The sequence below is a fragment of the Melospiza melodia genome, chromosome 1 (genome assembly GCF_035770615.1).
Source record: "Melospiza melodia melodia isolate bMelMel2 chromosome 1, bMelMel2.pri, whole genome shotgun sequence".
In the NCBI taxonomy this organism is placed as follows: domain Eukaryota; kingdom Metazoa; phylum Chordata; class Aves; order Passeriformes; family Passerellidae; genus Melospiza; species Melospiza melodia.
This window is the reverse complement of record NC_086194.1, coordinates 17,763,239-17,778,279: the sequence shown is the minus strand read 5'-3', so window position 1 is coordinate 17,778,279 and position 15,041 is coordinate 17,763,239. Positions and strand designations below refer to the sequence as shown.

Below are 15,041 nucleotides of genomic sequence, written 5' to 3'. Positions count from 1 at the left end.
ACTTGCCTATGGAACAGTTACTACTCAAAGTTAGGACATTTTTCATCAAATGTGAAAAAGGTTGCAGGAAAAAAGCAAGTATTCAGAGCAAAAAGCAGGATTTCATTTTCCTGGCTGATCTCTGAGGTGTCCCAGATGAGAAGGAGTAAGCAACTAGACAGATATTAATTTATCAAGTGTGCTGCTGTTTCATAGTAGATTATTATAACATTTTGTTTCTGATTTGTTGCCCAAAAGTTTAACTGTCTTTCCCACAGCATTTTTAAAAACTCCTGTGCTTGCCTAGTGCTGAAGAAGAGGTGGAATGAGCTATCAAATAGCTGGCAAATAGTGGGTGCTCTGTTTTCATGGTGCTAGTGGGACATGCAGCACCTCTGTGGGACTTGTGCCTCATCATGAGTGAGCTCCAGGCTGTGGAGAGCAGTGTGAAGGTGTTGCTGTCAAGTAGTGGGATTTGGAGAGGATCTTTTTCTGACAGCAACAATATGGTGCTTCTTCTCACTGTGGGATTGAAAGAAATCGAGAATAATCTGTAATTCAACAGAGCTCAGATCGTGGTTAAACCCAGTAACTGTGCTTTGAACTTTAATTCTGAGGAACATTCCAACCCTGAGAATGGGAGAATTGTGCCTGAACATGGAAATATATTTGACAAGTAGAAAAACTCATATTCTGATAGTGTCTTGTAAGTAACTTTAACTTTCCCAATGAGTTGACACATTGTCAAACTGTAGAGGCTACAGTCCAGAATGAAGCAAAATTAATGAGAGACTATTGATCAAATTGTGGACAGAGCAAGCACTCTGATGCAGGATTTGGCTGTCTTAAATTAAAGAAATGTGCTTTTAAAATGCATGCTGCTGATGGACAGAACATAGCAGAGAGTTTAGTTTTACCAATGACCAGCAAATGGACAGAAAGACTCATGCAATTAATTATGTCAGATTCTGTTTTGTAGTAGAAGATGCTGTGTCTTCATTCAAGTACTAGTGAGGTGGGTATTTTCCTTCCATTTCTGTCTAATGTGACACCACTATGAAAGGGAAAAATTACCAAATATATTAAAATTAGAGCCTTTATATAGCTGTATTCTCAACCAGGTTTCACACAAAATCCTCAAGTAGAATTTCAGTAAGAATTAATTTTGTAACTAGGAACATAACTTAGTCAACTTTGCTCAGTTGGACTCATCTCAAGACTCCAGGAGGTCTTGATTAGTCAAAGCCTCTGGAAAAGTAGACTGGGTCCTAAAGATGGGCTGAATATCAAGGAACAGGAACATCAGATGATTGTAGCCTGGTTTCCTAATACATTTTCTTATCACAGATCACAGAATGGGTCAGGTTGGAAGGGACCACAGTGAATTATCCAAACTCTCTGCTCAAGTCAGATTATTCTAGAGCACATTGCACAGGATTGTGTCCAGATGATTCTTGAGGACCTGCCCTTGTTGAATTTCAGGCTGTTCTTCTCTGTCCATCTCTCCAACCTGTCAGGGTCCCTCTGAAGGGTTGCCCAGCCCTCTGGGGTATCAGCCACTCCTGCCAGCTTTGTCAACTTGCTGGAACAGGAGAGGCCTCTGCCCCTTCATCCAAGCCATTGATGAATCAGTTAAACAATACTGGGCCTGGTATTGAACCCTAGGGGACCCCACTAGTGACAGGCCTCCAGCTTCACTCTGAGCCACTGATTATCACCTCTGGGACCTGCCATTCAGCCTATTCTCAATCCACCTCTCTGTCCTCTCACCCAGTCCACACTTCCTGAGTTTGTCTATGAGGATGTTCTGCTGTTCACTGATGGCACCAGTGCCAGCTAAAGCTTTCCTTGTGACTGTAGACTGTTCAAAGAGCATTCTCTGGTGTCTAATAAAAGGTGTGTCCTCATGATGTAGTGTATCCCTCAGCAGGGACACTCAGAGGGTATCTCTTCTCTAGCAGGATGTTGTTTTCATGAAGCTTGTGGGAGCTTAGCAAGTTTCTGACTCCTGCTGGACTGTGTGGAACCAGGCAGTAAGTCCAGAAAGTGACTGTGGGCTGTGAAAACAGACACAAAGCATTGCAGATCTTTGTAATGTGGTTATGTATGTCTTGCTAGTGTGTGGAATCAGCCTAAAAATAATGTTTTAGGAATAAAGAAGTAATTACATGAATAGTTGCTAGGAAATGCAATAGAAATGACAGATACATCTGCTGGCTAGAAAATGTTGGTTGAGCAATGTTGTCCATGTTAACTTATTAAGATACCATGCACTGTTTTCCACCATTTTATTCCCTTCCTTGAATTATGTGTCTAAATGACCTACTGATTATAGCTGCTATTTGTTAGCTTTTGGATGAACCATAGGAATTTTTTTCCCTTTCCTGCTAGCAGGGCCAGCAGGCTGTCCATGCTGGAAGCACTTCAACAGTCAGACTCCTTCCAAAGAACAGTGCAGGCTCCTGGATATTTGGCTGTGCCCTTGTGTGGGATGAGCTGTGCAATTCCTGTGCGCCCCCACCCCCTGCTACTCCTTCCTATTCCAAATAAGTTTTCTGTGCTTACGCACTACAATTGTTTTGATGAGTTACTGGGTTTGATTGGCTATTCTAGTATTTCCTTTTGACCTTTGGAAGAAAATATGAAAGTCTGGTTTTAGTACTGTAAATAAATATTTTTAATAAAATTTATAAATGTGTAAAATGGATTTCAGAATGGAACTAGTTTGCATTGTCATAGGGCCACTAATTGCATTTATTGGCAGAGATGGGCCAACTGAAAATTTGATTAAAAATTTTCATCGGTAAGGAATACAAAGTTAGGGGTTTCTGCATTTCTTAAAACACTGCATCTTTTGTAGGGATCAGGAATAGATACAGCTTTCCTCCCTGCCCCACAATGATTTCGGAAATGACTCACATTCTTGCAGATTTTGGCAAGCTTTCCTAATCCCCTGTCTCACTGTGTGGCTCATCTTCAGGCAAACTTTGCAGCAGTTGCTGCCAAGCTACAGATGAATGCAGAACTAGCTGGCAGAACCAGACATGCAGAGGTAAAGGACCTCTGTGTGAATTGGCATTTTACTTGACAGCTTCTGGAACTGCAGATAATGGTAGATATTTCCAGTATTGCCCATGTGTAGAGCCTGGAATTACCCTAGTGACAGGAAGGAAGGGTTGTAGAGACAGTATGAGGAGAATTCTCTCTTAATTAAGACCCTGAGGAAGTGAACTAAACTTTGCCCCAAATGAAGTTTAACCTGTGCTAATGGTGAAAAATGTCTTAACTCATCTTCAAAGCCAAGGATGTCTGGCCCTGAGAAAGTGCCTTTGAATTAATTACACTGCATTATTTAATGGTTATAAAATTCTCAGTCCCTTTGGTGTCTGTTAACAGGTTCCCCTGTAATTGCAGTGCAGTTTTCTAGGAGAGGAGACATTGTAATTTTATTGTTTAATATGTTAATCAAAAGCAAAGTTTAATGTGTTCCAAAATAATATTCAGGTTATCAATATCAATTCCAGACTATCAAATCAAGAGATTTTTATTTTTGAAGTAGTCTGATAGTAGATTGCACAGATATTTTCAGCAGCAATGAAAAATCTGTCTTAAAAAATATCACTGCTGAGAACCTGTGAGTGTCCAAGCTACCCATCCTCTGTAATTGTTGTTCTTTGATCTGTCTGTAAATGATCCTGACTGTGGGAAGATGTTTGTAGCTGGCCTTGGGTTCTGCATGTGCATGGAAACAGCTGTTGATGAGTTTTCTGCTCCTTAGCCCCACCATGATCCCCATGTAACCAGCTTTCAACACTGCTCAATTAAACTTACTCCCCTATCACCATCTTCCAAGAAGGTTTGTACATATTTCTGATCTCCTCTCTTCATTTCTTTGCAAAATGCTCCCCTTCCACCATTATTTTTTTGGCTACTGCTTGCATATTTGTAGTGTTTGTCTACCAATGGGCTGATAACATCATCATGGCTGAAGTGAAGACAAGGAGAACCAGAAAGGAGTCAGTCCTGTGTGTCCTCAAACACAAGCCTGATCAGCCAACTGAGTCACATTTCAAAAGAGGTTAATTAGATATTAAAAACTCTACAGCCCCTTGCATTTACATGATGAATGACATTAACTTTTCTGCTCATGGTTTGTCAGTAGTCATGTGCCACTTGTCATTATTTGTGTGAATGAGCTGAGGCTCCTGTCCATCTCTATTTATTCTCATCCTACGTTTAACAAAAGCAGAATAATGAAAAATCAAATTAAAAAGCACTGAAGAATTTTTAGCAAAGCATCGAACTATAAAGGCAGATATTGTCCTGACAACTACCTTTGCTCTAAAGTGAATCAGATTAGCTGTTGCTGTGCTTTGACTGACTCAGAATAAACAACTCAATGTTATTCTAAGTCTCCTGTTGCTGGAAAACACATTTTTAACTTTAATATAAAAAGTGATTACCTCCACCAATGCCAGAAGGGAGGAGAAGATCCACAGGGGCCTGAGTAACCCTGCAGTAAAAGTATAGAGTGGCCAACCCTGTCCTGTCTCTTTGTACCAAAATGTAGTGTTTGAGTAGAAAAGCTAATGAGCAGTGTGGTTGGCAGGCTGGCTGCCTTCCAGGCTGTCTGGAGGCAAGCAGGGCCTTCCAGGTGATGCACAAGGTTCTGGGATGTGTGGATGTGCTCACTGCTCACCTGTGAGGCTGCAAACACACTATAACACAACACTCTGGTCTTGAAGGGTAAATGAAGTGAGAAAAGACAATGGGTAAAGCCTTTTCAGTGACAGAGCTGTCACTGTCTTAGGCAAAAAGACTTTGGCTTTTATCTTCTTTATTTTTTATTTTTTTATTTCTTGTTGTTGTAGGAGAGTTTGCTTGTTTTGGTGGTTTTTGGTTTTTTTTTTTTTGGTTTTTTTTTTTTTTTTTGTATTTGTGTTTTGTTTTTTTTTTTTTTTTTTTTTTTAGGAGTGAATGTGCTTCACTTGAGTGGTAAACAGTATTAAAAAAAACATCCTCCTGGGGTTTTGCAGGACACCAACATGCTCCAGTTGCTATTGAGTGCCAGGTACAAAATTACTCTATACATTTCATTTTCTAGAAATCCCTTATGTGCTGCCCCTAACCAGAGCAAAGAAACATGGGCTTACTTGTATTATCTTTGTTAAGCTTTATCTATCATGATATTACTCTTACTACATGCTTTGAACAAGGAGTTGATTTTAGCAAAGGGAGACATTCTCATTGCTGTATGTATGTGGAAATACAGATTTTGGAAGCTGCTCTTTGAAAAACTTGAAGTACCGAACTTAAGGCTGGCTGTATTTTTAGTCTTTTTTTTTTTTTTTTTTTTTCCCTTATATTGTAAAATTGCTGGTTTGCCCCCTCTGCTCCAGAATGCCACTGCATGGATTTGTTTCATCCTTTATCTGAATTTCTAAATTACATGTAGGACATGGTGCCACATGCTTTCTCTGAAGCTACTTGTTTGTTTTTGCTCTGTTCTCCCCTTCTGGATGTCTCACCTGCTTTGTGTGTCTGCTGAATACTTCCTCACTGGTTTCTGGCTAATCACATCTGGTGAAGGGCTTTGTCTCTCTTGTGCCAGAAGATTTGGCTCAGACTTCAAATTGCACAGGTTATTTGAAGGGTTTTTTTCCTTTTCTTTCCAACAGAGATAATCTTTATCACATTAGATTTTACCAACTTCATCCTTTACAACAAGCAGCATAAAATTAAACCTATACAGACTTTTAAAAAACTGGTTTAGATGTTGTGTTTAAATGTGTTAGAATTTTGTGTTGATTTAGGAGTTATTTGTTTATAAATAATCTCAAGATAAATATTCATGGAATATCTAAGGTTTTTTTGAGCTGAACATATGATTTAAAGCTTACTATAAAAAGATTTGGAGTCATTACATTATACTAATACTGTAAAGCTGAAAATATAATACCAGGGAGCAGACAAGTGGAATAAATGCACTCTGTGAATTCTACAGACACCTATTACTCTCTCTTTAGCAAACATGATGATAAAGCTGATCTTAATTGTAACCAAGCCATCTGTAAGAACTGGAAGTTAAAGCAATACAAATTCAGTTTGGGAGTGTGGTGTCCTGAAGGGCATGTCAGTGAAGGATCACTCAGCAGCCACTTGCAGCTTTCACTGTTTGCCCCAACACTGCCTGCTGGCACACAGGAGGTGTGATACCAGCCTAAATGGAGCTTCTGATCCAGCCTAAGGTAGCTGCTTTTTAAAATTGATTGAAGTATGATTTTTTGGCAAAAGGTGCAAGAAGAGATGGTGCCGTAGTGGCCTCCCTAACATCAGGCAGAATTATGTCACAAAGCTGAGATTTGAGATAATAAGAAACTCTTAGCTTTTTTTTTTTCCTTGAGTTTTTCTAGAGTGTCTACAGTACAGACTGTTCTCTCTTGTGTACATTTGATTTTTCTATACTCAGGTATTTTTTACTGAGCCTTGCCCTCTGCATCTTCCTCCTAGTCACAGGCAGATATTGAAGCATATCCTAAAGTCACAGACAGTCACAAACAAGTGAAAAATATGGAGCTGAGAGGACAGAGGATGTTTAAGTTAAATCATTCAATTGGTCATTGGGGTACTGCTAGTGTCTAGTTCATATTCATGGTACACCTATACTCCTATGGGAAAGGCATCTAGTCTGGTAGTCTACTTTCATCTGATGAAGTGAAATGAACTGTAGTGGGAATCAACATTTTACAAGTGTTTCTACTTTTGTGTTGCTGGACTGATTCTTCCCTTTATACTAGGCAAAGTCCATCTGATGTACAGGAATTGTCTGACAGTAGATGTTCTGTCATAGTAATGAATTTTCTGTGGCTGACCTGATGTCAAAACCAAGCAAGAGTGAAGCTGAGTTTAAACAAAACTTGATTCACATATTGTTACAAGATATTTTAAAAGTACGGGGCTCCTGTTGGCATAGATTTATTCTCTTTCAGATTTAGGTCTGCAGCCATTTTCTCTAACAAGCAGTTGTCTTTTTCTTAGCTGGGCTAGCTCCACTTTGCTGTTTTTGTGGAGGCACCAGCATGTGCTGCCAGCAGAAGGTTTGGGCTGCAGGTGTTCATGTTCTTCCTCACATAGTGTGAGTTCCAGCTGTCTGAAACCCACCTGCTGTGCTGGGGAAAAGTGCTGGAAACCCTTCAGAAAAGAAGCCACAGCTGTCTAATGTCCTGCCTAGATCAAATGTGCAAGAGTCAAATTTGTCACTTGGTCAGTTTATCAGTGGGACAGGCTTGATTATAGCTGTCTTTGCTGTTTGTTGGAGATGAACAGCAAGGCAAAAAAGCTGGAGTGATATATGACTGTGGGAAAAGCTGCTGAAGAAATACTGTCAGTCTGGAAGGAGTGCCTATTTGTTCTTAGAAGACTGTGCAGAGTATCTTGTAATGTTTTCATGCTTGAATGTACATCTGAGTATACAGTTGTGTGATCATCTGCATGACTTTCCTTTTTTTTCCTTTCTCACAGTGCATGCCAATTAAAGGCCTTGGATTTGTGCTTGGAGCCTACAAATGTATTTGCAAGGCTGGATTCTATCATCCCAACATCTTCTCAGTGAACAGCTTTCAGAGTAAGTGCCTTTGCTTGAGTTAAAAAAAAAAAAGAACACAGAGCTAACATTAATAATGCAGGGCTGCTTTTTATCCTCGTCAGGGTTATACAGTAAAATCCCAGTGGTTGGCAAGTCTCAGATTATATAATCACTTAAGGAGTTCTAGCCCTTTGGTTTGTCATTCACAATACTCTTGAGGATCCTGTAAAACATACCCACTTGAAGAATATTTGATTTGTAAATAAATTAAAAAACATGAAAAGCAGCCTTGCTAAGGGGAAATAGAGATTTCTGGCATCTGTGCTCATGCACAAGTATTCTGAAAATTAATCTACTCATTTTCTGTTTAGCCAGAGGAAATTAGAATGCCCTAGCCTCTGGCTTTGTGCAGGCTTTAATTGTTTTCATTTTACTTCATTTGCAAAGGAGAACTCAAAGGAGCATCCAAACTCTAATACATGCTGATGAGGCAATAGAGATGCCTCAAGCCTGGGAATCTGGCTGGATGTATGGATAACATGTCCAGGACACACATTGCATGGTTCTTAGGCTGAATTGCCCACAACAGGAGAAAACAACTTGGGTGATGTTGGGGAAGACAGACAAACTGCATGCCCAAAGGTGATGTCTGCTTCTGTCATCATGTGACCAAATCTCTGTATGGATTTTGTGCTGCAGTTGTTGCAGTTGTACTGGTAGAGCTCAGGCTGCAGTCACAGATCAAAGCTGCTGCTTGGAGGTGTAACAGGCATCCTTCTCTGCCTCCTGCTTTCAGGTTCATTCATGGCCAGCTTCTTTGCACTGTCCTTTAGCCAGAGGTTCATGTCATCAGCTCCCACTGTGAGAGATATCCAGGGAATGGCAGTGAGTGACTTTCACTGAGCTTGGTCCAGGACTGTGTCTGTTTTCTCCTGCCTTGTGTGAAAACAGCTGATTCTGTTTCCCAAGAGAAATACCTCTACTACTAATCATCATTTAATGTAAACATATATATATGTATATCTGGGATATAATGTCTCCTATGCATATTTGTAGAATCAATAGCACAGTTTGCTCAACAGTTTATCTGCTGAGTGTTTCCATTGTCTTTTCATATGGTAAAGAGTTGCAGAAGGCAGCCTTGTGATAGTGCTGTTTCTCTGGGCTGTGTGAATCTGTTGCTAGAGTAAGGAGGATGTTTGGTTCTTCCTGAAGTCCATTGAGTTCTGGTGGAGTAGGATTTAATTCCATGAGACAGCATATAAAGAAGACTTCATACCAAATGCCATAGAACACATGCAAAAAATGTGGCTAGAGATCAAAACAACATTGATCATTAGGGATGAGATTATCTTTATTTCATATCAGTTGTGCAAAATATATATGCTTGGTATGTATTAGTCACCTAGGTTTGAAGTGTTGTCAGTATCAAGTGCATGGCTCCCCTGGAGAGTAATTTGTCTTTAGATGGAAAACAATCCCTCCGTCTTCTCTCCATCTGCTATAGAATGAAGAGCCTTAAAATGGCTGTTTAGCTCCTGATAAAGTGAAATTTGTCTAAAAGAAGTTTGTAAATGCTGATATTGTAGGATGTAGGGGGGCCAGTTTGATTTGAACCTTTGTTGCTGTGAGGTAACCCAAGTTTTGAAACTGTAATGAAGAACTTTTTAAATTAATCCAGATGCAGCTCCATCTGCCAAGTTGTATAGATGATTTCAAAAAATTAACAGTGAGACTGGAAATTACTAAAGTAAAGAGAAAAGCCTATAGTTCAAAGGAAACTTGGTCTTGTCACACAGCTGCATTCTGTAAAAAGAAAAGAGGAAAAAATGGCATGGCTAAAATGGCTGTAGTATGTGTTTGGTGGTTCAAAGTGATGTTAACATAGGAATTCTAGATACAAATTCTGCAAGCAATTTTGACAAAAACTGTGTGACCTGGAGATCTCTTTGTGGAGCTAGGTTGGTGAAATCTGAGGATGAAAGAGATGAAACTGAATAGAAATGTTAATCATTTAGGAAGTATTCCTTGTGGAAAGAAATAAAGAGGCAGCAAAGATTTGCAGGTCTCAAGATACCAGAAAGGAGATAGATAGAAAAAAAAAGACCAGCTTTGTACTTCACTCAGTTGAAAAATTGGATTGTATTGTGTCCTGAAATGGGAGCATTACTCAGTGATGCTGGGATTTTGTGCCACAGCAAAATGTGGATAACTGCAGTTTCACATTGTGCCTGAACTATTCTGTTTTTGGGTGGGGGAAAGGTTCTGCCTTCAGCCCAGATTAGTGTTTTGGTTTGAGTCTGAAAGATAACTATGAAACAGCTTTGCAGAGATGTTGAACACTCCACACAGTTTACTGGTTAGTTCTCTGGGAACCTGCAACGTGATGTAAACGGTAGTAAAACAAGACAACCCCAACAAAGGGGAGAATGATGCATCTGACTCCACTGATATCAGAAGGCTAATTAATTACTTTATTGTACTATATTATTCTATACTGTATTACATTACATTACACTTAATCTGCCAAGCACTCAATTCCACTCAACTGAACTGAACCTTGTGACTGTCAGCCGACAGTCCCAACACACACACGTGGATTCAATTGGTCAGTGAATCAAAACACTCACACCAGAATCCAATCACCAATTCCTTTCAGGTAAACAATCTTCCACAACGCATTCCACTTGTTCCAAAACACAGGCGCAGTAAATGAGATAAGAATTGTTTTTTCTTTCTCTGAGGTTCGGAGAATGGGAATCCCAGAAAATCCTTGGGAAGTTGTGCCTTGCTTTTCTCTGTGAAGAGAAATGTGGCCACAATAAGCAGTGTCCTGTGTAGGAAAAGTTCTGCAAATCACAAAGATTCTGCAAATTGCTTTCCTGTCTTAAAGCAGCATGGTGTTGCTGCTCCCAGGAAGGCTGCACATGTTGCAGGTTCCCAAAGAGTGTGTGGGACAGGGGCACAGCTGGAATTCAGGCTGTTCTCTTACTGGATAAGAAGCCAGGTAGGAGGGCATTTCCCTCCCAAGTCTGTGTTCATTCTTCAGAACTGACAGTGCCAAAATATGCAAAACCTCTCTATTTTTTTGCATGTGTTAATGAGGACCTAGAAGGGAACAAAGTTATTACCATGCTTCCAGGGTGTCTTTTGAGGTTGGAAATTTATTTTAGAAAAAAACACATTTCATTTACACAGATTGTATTAATCTGTAAGTACTTGAGTACGTGGTTATGCACTTTCTCCTAATGGCTCATTTTTAGGTAGCACTATTAGTATAGATAGAATAACTAACTGATGATTACTTATATTTTAACATTCCTGTAACAGCCTTCTCTAAAGCACTTCTGTTCTCTGCCTTGTGGGGTAATCAGGTTTGCATTGAAAAGTCTTTAGCAGAGCAGTGGTGCTTTGCTCAGCCTTGAAGTTTGCCCTTTAGCAATGCATCTTCCATATACTGCAGAAATTCCCAGCTCTTGCTGTTTGGATGTGGAACCTGCCTTGCTTGCAATAGAAGTGGCTCTTTTGTCTGATTATGGGACTTTGCTGTCTCTAACACTGCCATGATCACATAAAAAATTCCAAGAGGAGTTTCCAGTTCAACAGGAATTTTCATTTTTTGCACCTGCCCTTTGGTTTTGTTTCTTCAACAGAACCTGCACGTGCAGATATTTGCACCTATGAAGGTTGTCACTGACTTCAGTGATCCCTTTCTGGGGTGAGGCTTATGACCATGGCTGATGACCAGGTTTTGGTTCCGAGTTAGATTCTCACCAAGTTACTGCAATGTCCCTGATGTGACTGGAGTGTTCCTAATTTACTCTATTATAGAACAGGAGCAAAATCACTCTTTTGTTCAGCTCAGTGCTCAGCATGCACTGTGCTTTCTGTGTTCCTGTGCTGAGCTCTGACTGGAGCGCAGGATGATGGGGTTTGGGACAAGGCAGTCCCTGCCCTGGCTCTCAGCAGCCTGAGGTGCCGTTCTCACTCTGCAGGAAGGTCTCAGCTGGCACTGTCACAGCTGCTGAGGCACCCCCTGCCTGGCAAAGTGTCCTTAGGAGAACTGAAGCTGATGAGGAGTTACCCTCAGGAGAACATTTCAAAAAGAGATGGGCCAATCAGATAGAAAAATAAGACTGGGATAGAGGAGGGAAGAGCTAGGAAAAATATGGTGGATTGGAAATAGCTGAAACATTTAAGCTTTTGGTTTTATTTTATTATACTTCATTTTAGTTTGTGTCCCTATTCCCACTTTCCACCTAATTTGCTTGGTTCTTTTCTCCTTCCTTTTTATCCTTTTTATTTTTTGGTTACCATTTTTTATTTCTGTTCTTCCTTTCTTTTTTTACACCTTCCTCATTTTCAGCTTTAACTTCTGCAGCACAGTGTTTGCTTCCATCTCATTTGTGACAGTGCTGAAACTGCTACTGCCTGACACAAAGCAGACATTACTTCTTGTCCATCTACTTTACTGTCTCTAGAATCTTTTGTCATCTTTTGAGGAGGAAAAATTGTTTTTATTCACTGCAGGAAACATGTAATCCCAAAGAACTGCTGAGATAGGACAAGGTACAATTAAACATCTAGCAGTTCTGTTAGAGGCACTCCAGGCTTGGCCTTGGGCTGTCTGTGTCTTGAATTGATGTTACATTGACTCTGGTGAGAGGACAGGAGCAGACAAAAAGGGCAGAAATGTTCAGCTATGCATTGGGCAGCTGTACCCTGAGAAATACAGTCATGGCAAGGGTGTGGGTGGACAAGATCCATGTCAGTGGTATATATAATGAACAGTTCTTCCCCAGTAATATATATCAGAAGGGCTGATAAAAAAAGTTATTTCTTTGTGTCAAGAAGGAAAAAAGTAAAAAAACTCCAAACACACAGGAATTGTTAATTGTTCCTCATTGCGTTATGGGAAATTTATTGTAGATCCAATTTTTTTAATCTTTTTTTATTAGCTATAAGGGGCAATCACATGGCATCACGGAATCCAGTAGTTTGGAAAAGACCTCTAAGATCACCAGGTACAACCTGTGAGCAATCCCCACCTTGCTAACCAGACCAGAGCACTGAGTGCCACATCCAATTGCTCCTCAGACACCTCCACCTCCATCTGATTGTCAAAAGATACTGAAAAATCAGTCCTGGCTGGCAGTGCAGCCAGTGCAGAAGATGTGCATCAGTGATCTTCCTTTGTATACAACACACCATACCACATAGACAATAGATTGGAAAAGCCCTCTGAGATCTTTGTGTCCACCCAAGACCAAACACTGCCATAGGCTAGACCATGGCACCGAGTGCCACATCCAGGCTTTCCTTAAACTCCTCCAGGGATGGCGACTCCAGCACCTCCCTGTGCAGCCCACCCCAGTCTCTAAACATGGCACCAGGCACAGCTAAACAAAAGTTTTCTGTTTGTTATAAAGTCATATCTGTGGGATATTCACTTCAACATGCAACTGTTTATTTACTGTTATCCCTGTTGTGTGTGATGAGCGTCCACATGAAGACACTCCCACATATGATTCTGATAAGAAACTGCTTGATAAAATGGAATATACTGTATTTGCAATGACATTCAAGGTTCAACATTTCAGAAATAAAGTAAGTGCATCAAGTTTAGAATCATGCTAAATTATCAAGACATATTCATATCATATTTGGGACAAGTGGTCTCATAGCTTTGGGTCTTGAACTATATTTTTCTGTGCATAAGTTTTTATACTGCAAATAATTTATTTAGTTGACACAATCAAAATATATTAACAAGTGGCTTACGGGGCTCAGAAATGTGAGTTTTTAAAGAGATGGGCTAATTGAAGGGTAACTATAGAAATTATAAAGGAACAGATACTTGATGGAAAAGGTGACTTGACCTTAAACGTTGAAGAAATGAATTTGAAAACTTGGACAGTAGGGAATGCACTCTTGGTTTGGATATGGAATTGAGATGTGGGAGACTGTGACTTCTGTCTCTGGCAGAGGACAGTGTGGGTCTGTTGCTCTGTCTGTAATTAAGAAAGCAGGGATCTGATGTTAGATTTGGAGAAAGTGGTTTCTGCTAAAGCTCTTGGAATGATGATGGGCTGAGGTCCATGGGTGTGGGCTCTGAAGAGAATTTCCAGTTTTAGAATATCCTCAACATTAATGTTCCTTAGAGGTTCTCCATCTGCTTGGTATGCCCAAGCATGGGTATTTTCCAAGATTTGCATTCCTACTTCACGCAGTCTGGGTCAAAAAAGCACAAGATCTCTTCTTGCTGACTCTGTGTCTAGAAAACTGACTTGCAACATGAGTCAGCACTACTCTTCTATATTCAGGTTTCTGACATCTTAGTTCAGAATAAAGCTCCAAGGGGAAATTCACGAACTGCATGAGAAATATCATCCTGTTCTCTCCTCACTCTGGGATGTGGGAGGGAAGCATGCTACGCTGAGGACAAGGAGTGTGGCCTCTGTCTCTTTCCCAGGCTCTGCCGGGCAGCACATGTGTGTTCATGCACATTTGGACACGGATTTGAGAAAGCAAGAAGTTATTACCCTTGTAGAAAACCTTCTGCTGCAATTGCCTCAAGCTAAAATTCTGGAAAGAGTTGCATAAGCCCATGTGTATGTGCAGCATAGGTGGGATAGGATATCTCTTGAAGGACTCAGCAATGCATGATTTACTACTTTCCCTGACAGAGAAGGAGAATTTTTATCAAAGCAATTGAAGCAGTTCTGTAGAACTGTAAAAAGTGAGAGGAGTTATCACACATTATAACACAACCATTGATTTGGCTTCAGCCACATTTTGTTTTTTCTGTGAGCTCCTAAGGCTGTCTTGCCTGTAACAAACATTTTCAACAAATTTTTTTTCCTTTTATTTAACAATATTCTTTTTCTCCCCCCCATTTCTCTGTCACCTTTTAATTCTATTCATGGCCTGTAGAGTAAGCAGCCTTACAAGGGTTTATGGGCAAGTGTCATAGATCAGAAAAATTAGGAATCCTTCTGTGTGTGCTCTTGATGAGTTCACATTGATGGATGAGATGTCAGTTCAAGAGTAATTGATTTTCCTAGACAAAATAGGTGTGTCTAGGTGTGCTTCTGTGAACAATGGAAAACTATACTTAGACTAAGTGCACTGGTTTTGCTGTGGGGACGGAGTAGTGCAATCATGCAACAGCCTGTTGAGTAAATGTTAATTAAGAAGGTTTTCATCTAATTTGAAGCTCATTCATTCACTCAATAGCATTTTTATAAAATTGAGGAACAATCTGAAATGAGATCTGAACTTGCACTATGAACATTAGGTAGTTAATGGGTCTGCCCTTCATCCGTCTGTGTAAAATCCATTCCCTATTCCCAGATATTTCATGTAATTTTTTTCCCCATTCAAAATTCTTCATAGAATTTCCCGTGCCAATTTAGCCCACTTTAAATGTAACAGGAAAGCATTTGATGTTTAAAAAGCTCACTTTCCCTCATTGGTC

At 40.1% G+C, this 15,041-nt stretch overlaps 1 protein-coding gene across 1 annotated transcript in view; it reads left to right on the top strand.

Moving 5' to 3' along the window:
- The window catches only part of GPR158 (G protein-coupled receptor 158), a 185,918-nt gene that overhangs the window by 71,174 nt on the left and 99,703 nt on the right, over positions 1 to 15,041 (top strand). Inside the window, exon 3 of the mRNA XM_063149670.1 lies at positions 7,501 to 7,603. Within this exon, the coding sequence (XP_063005740.1) occupies positions 7,501 to 7,603 (103 nt within the window). The remainder of the gene's footprint in view (positions 1 to 7,500; positions 7,604 to 15,041) is intronic.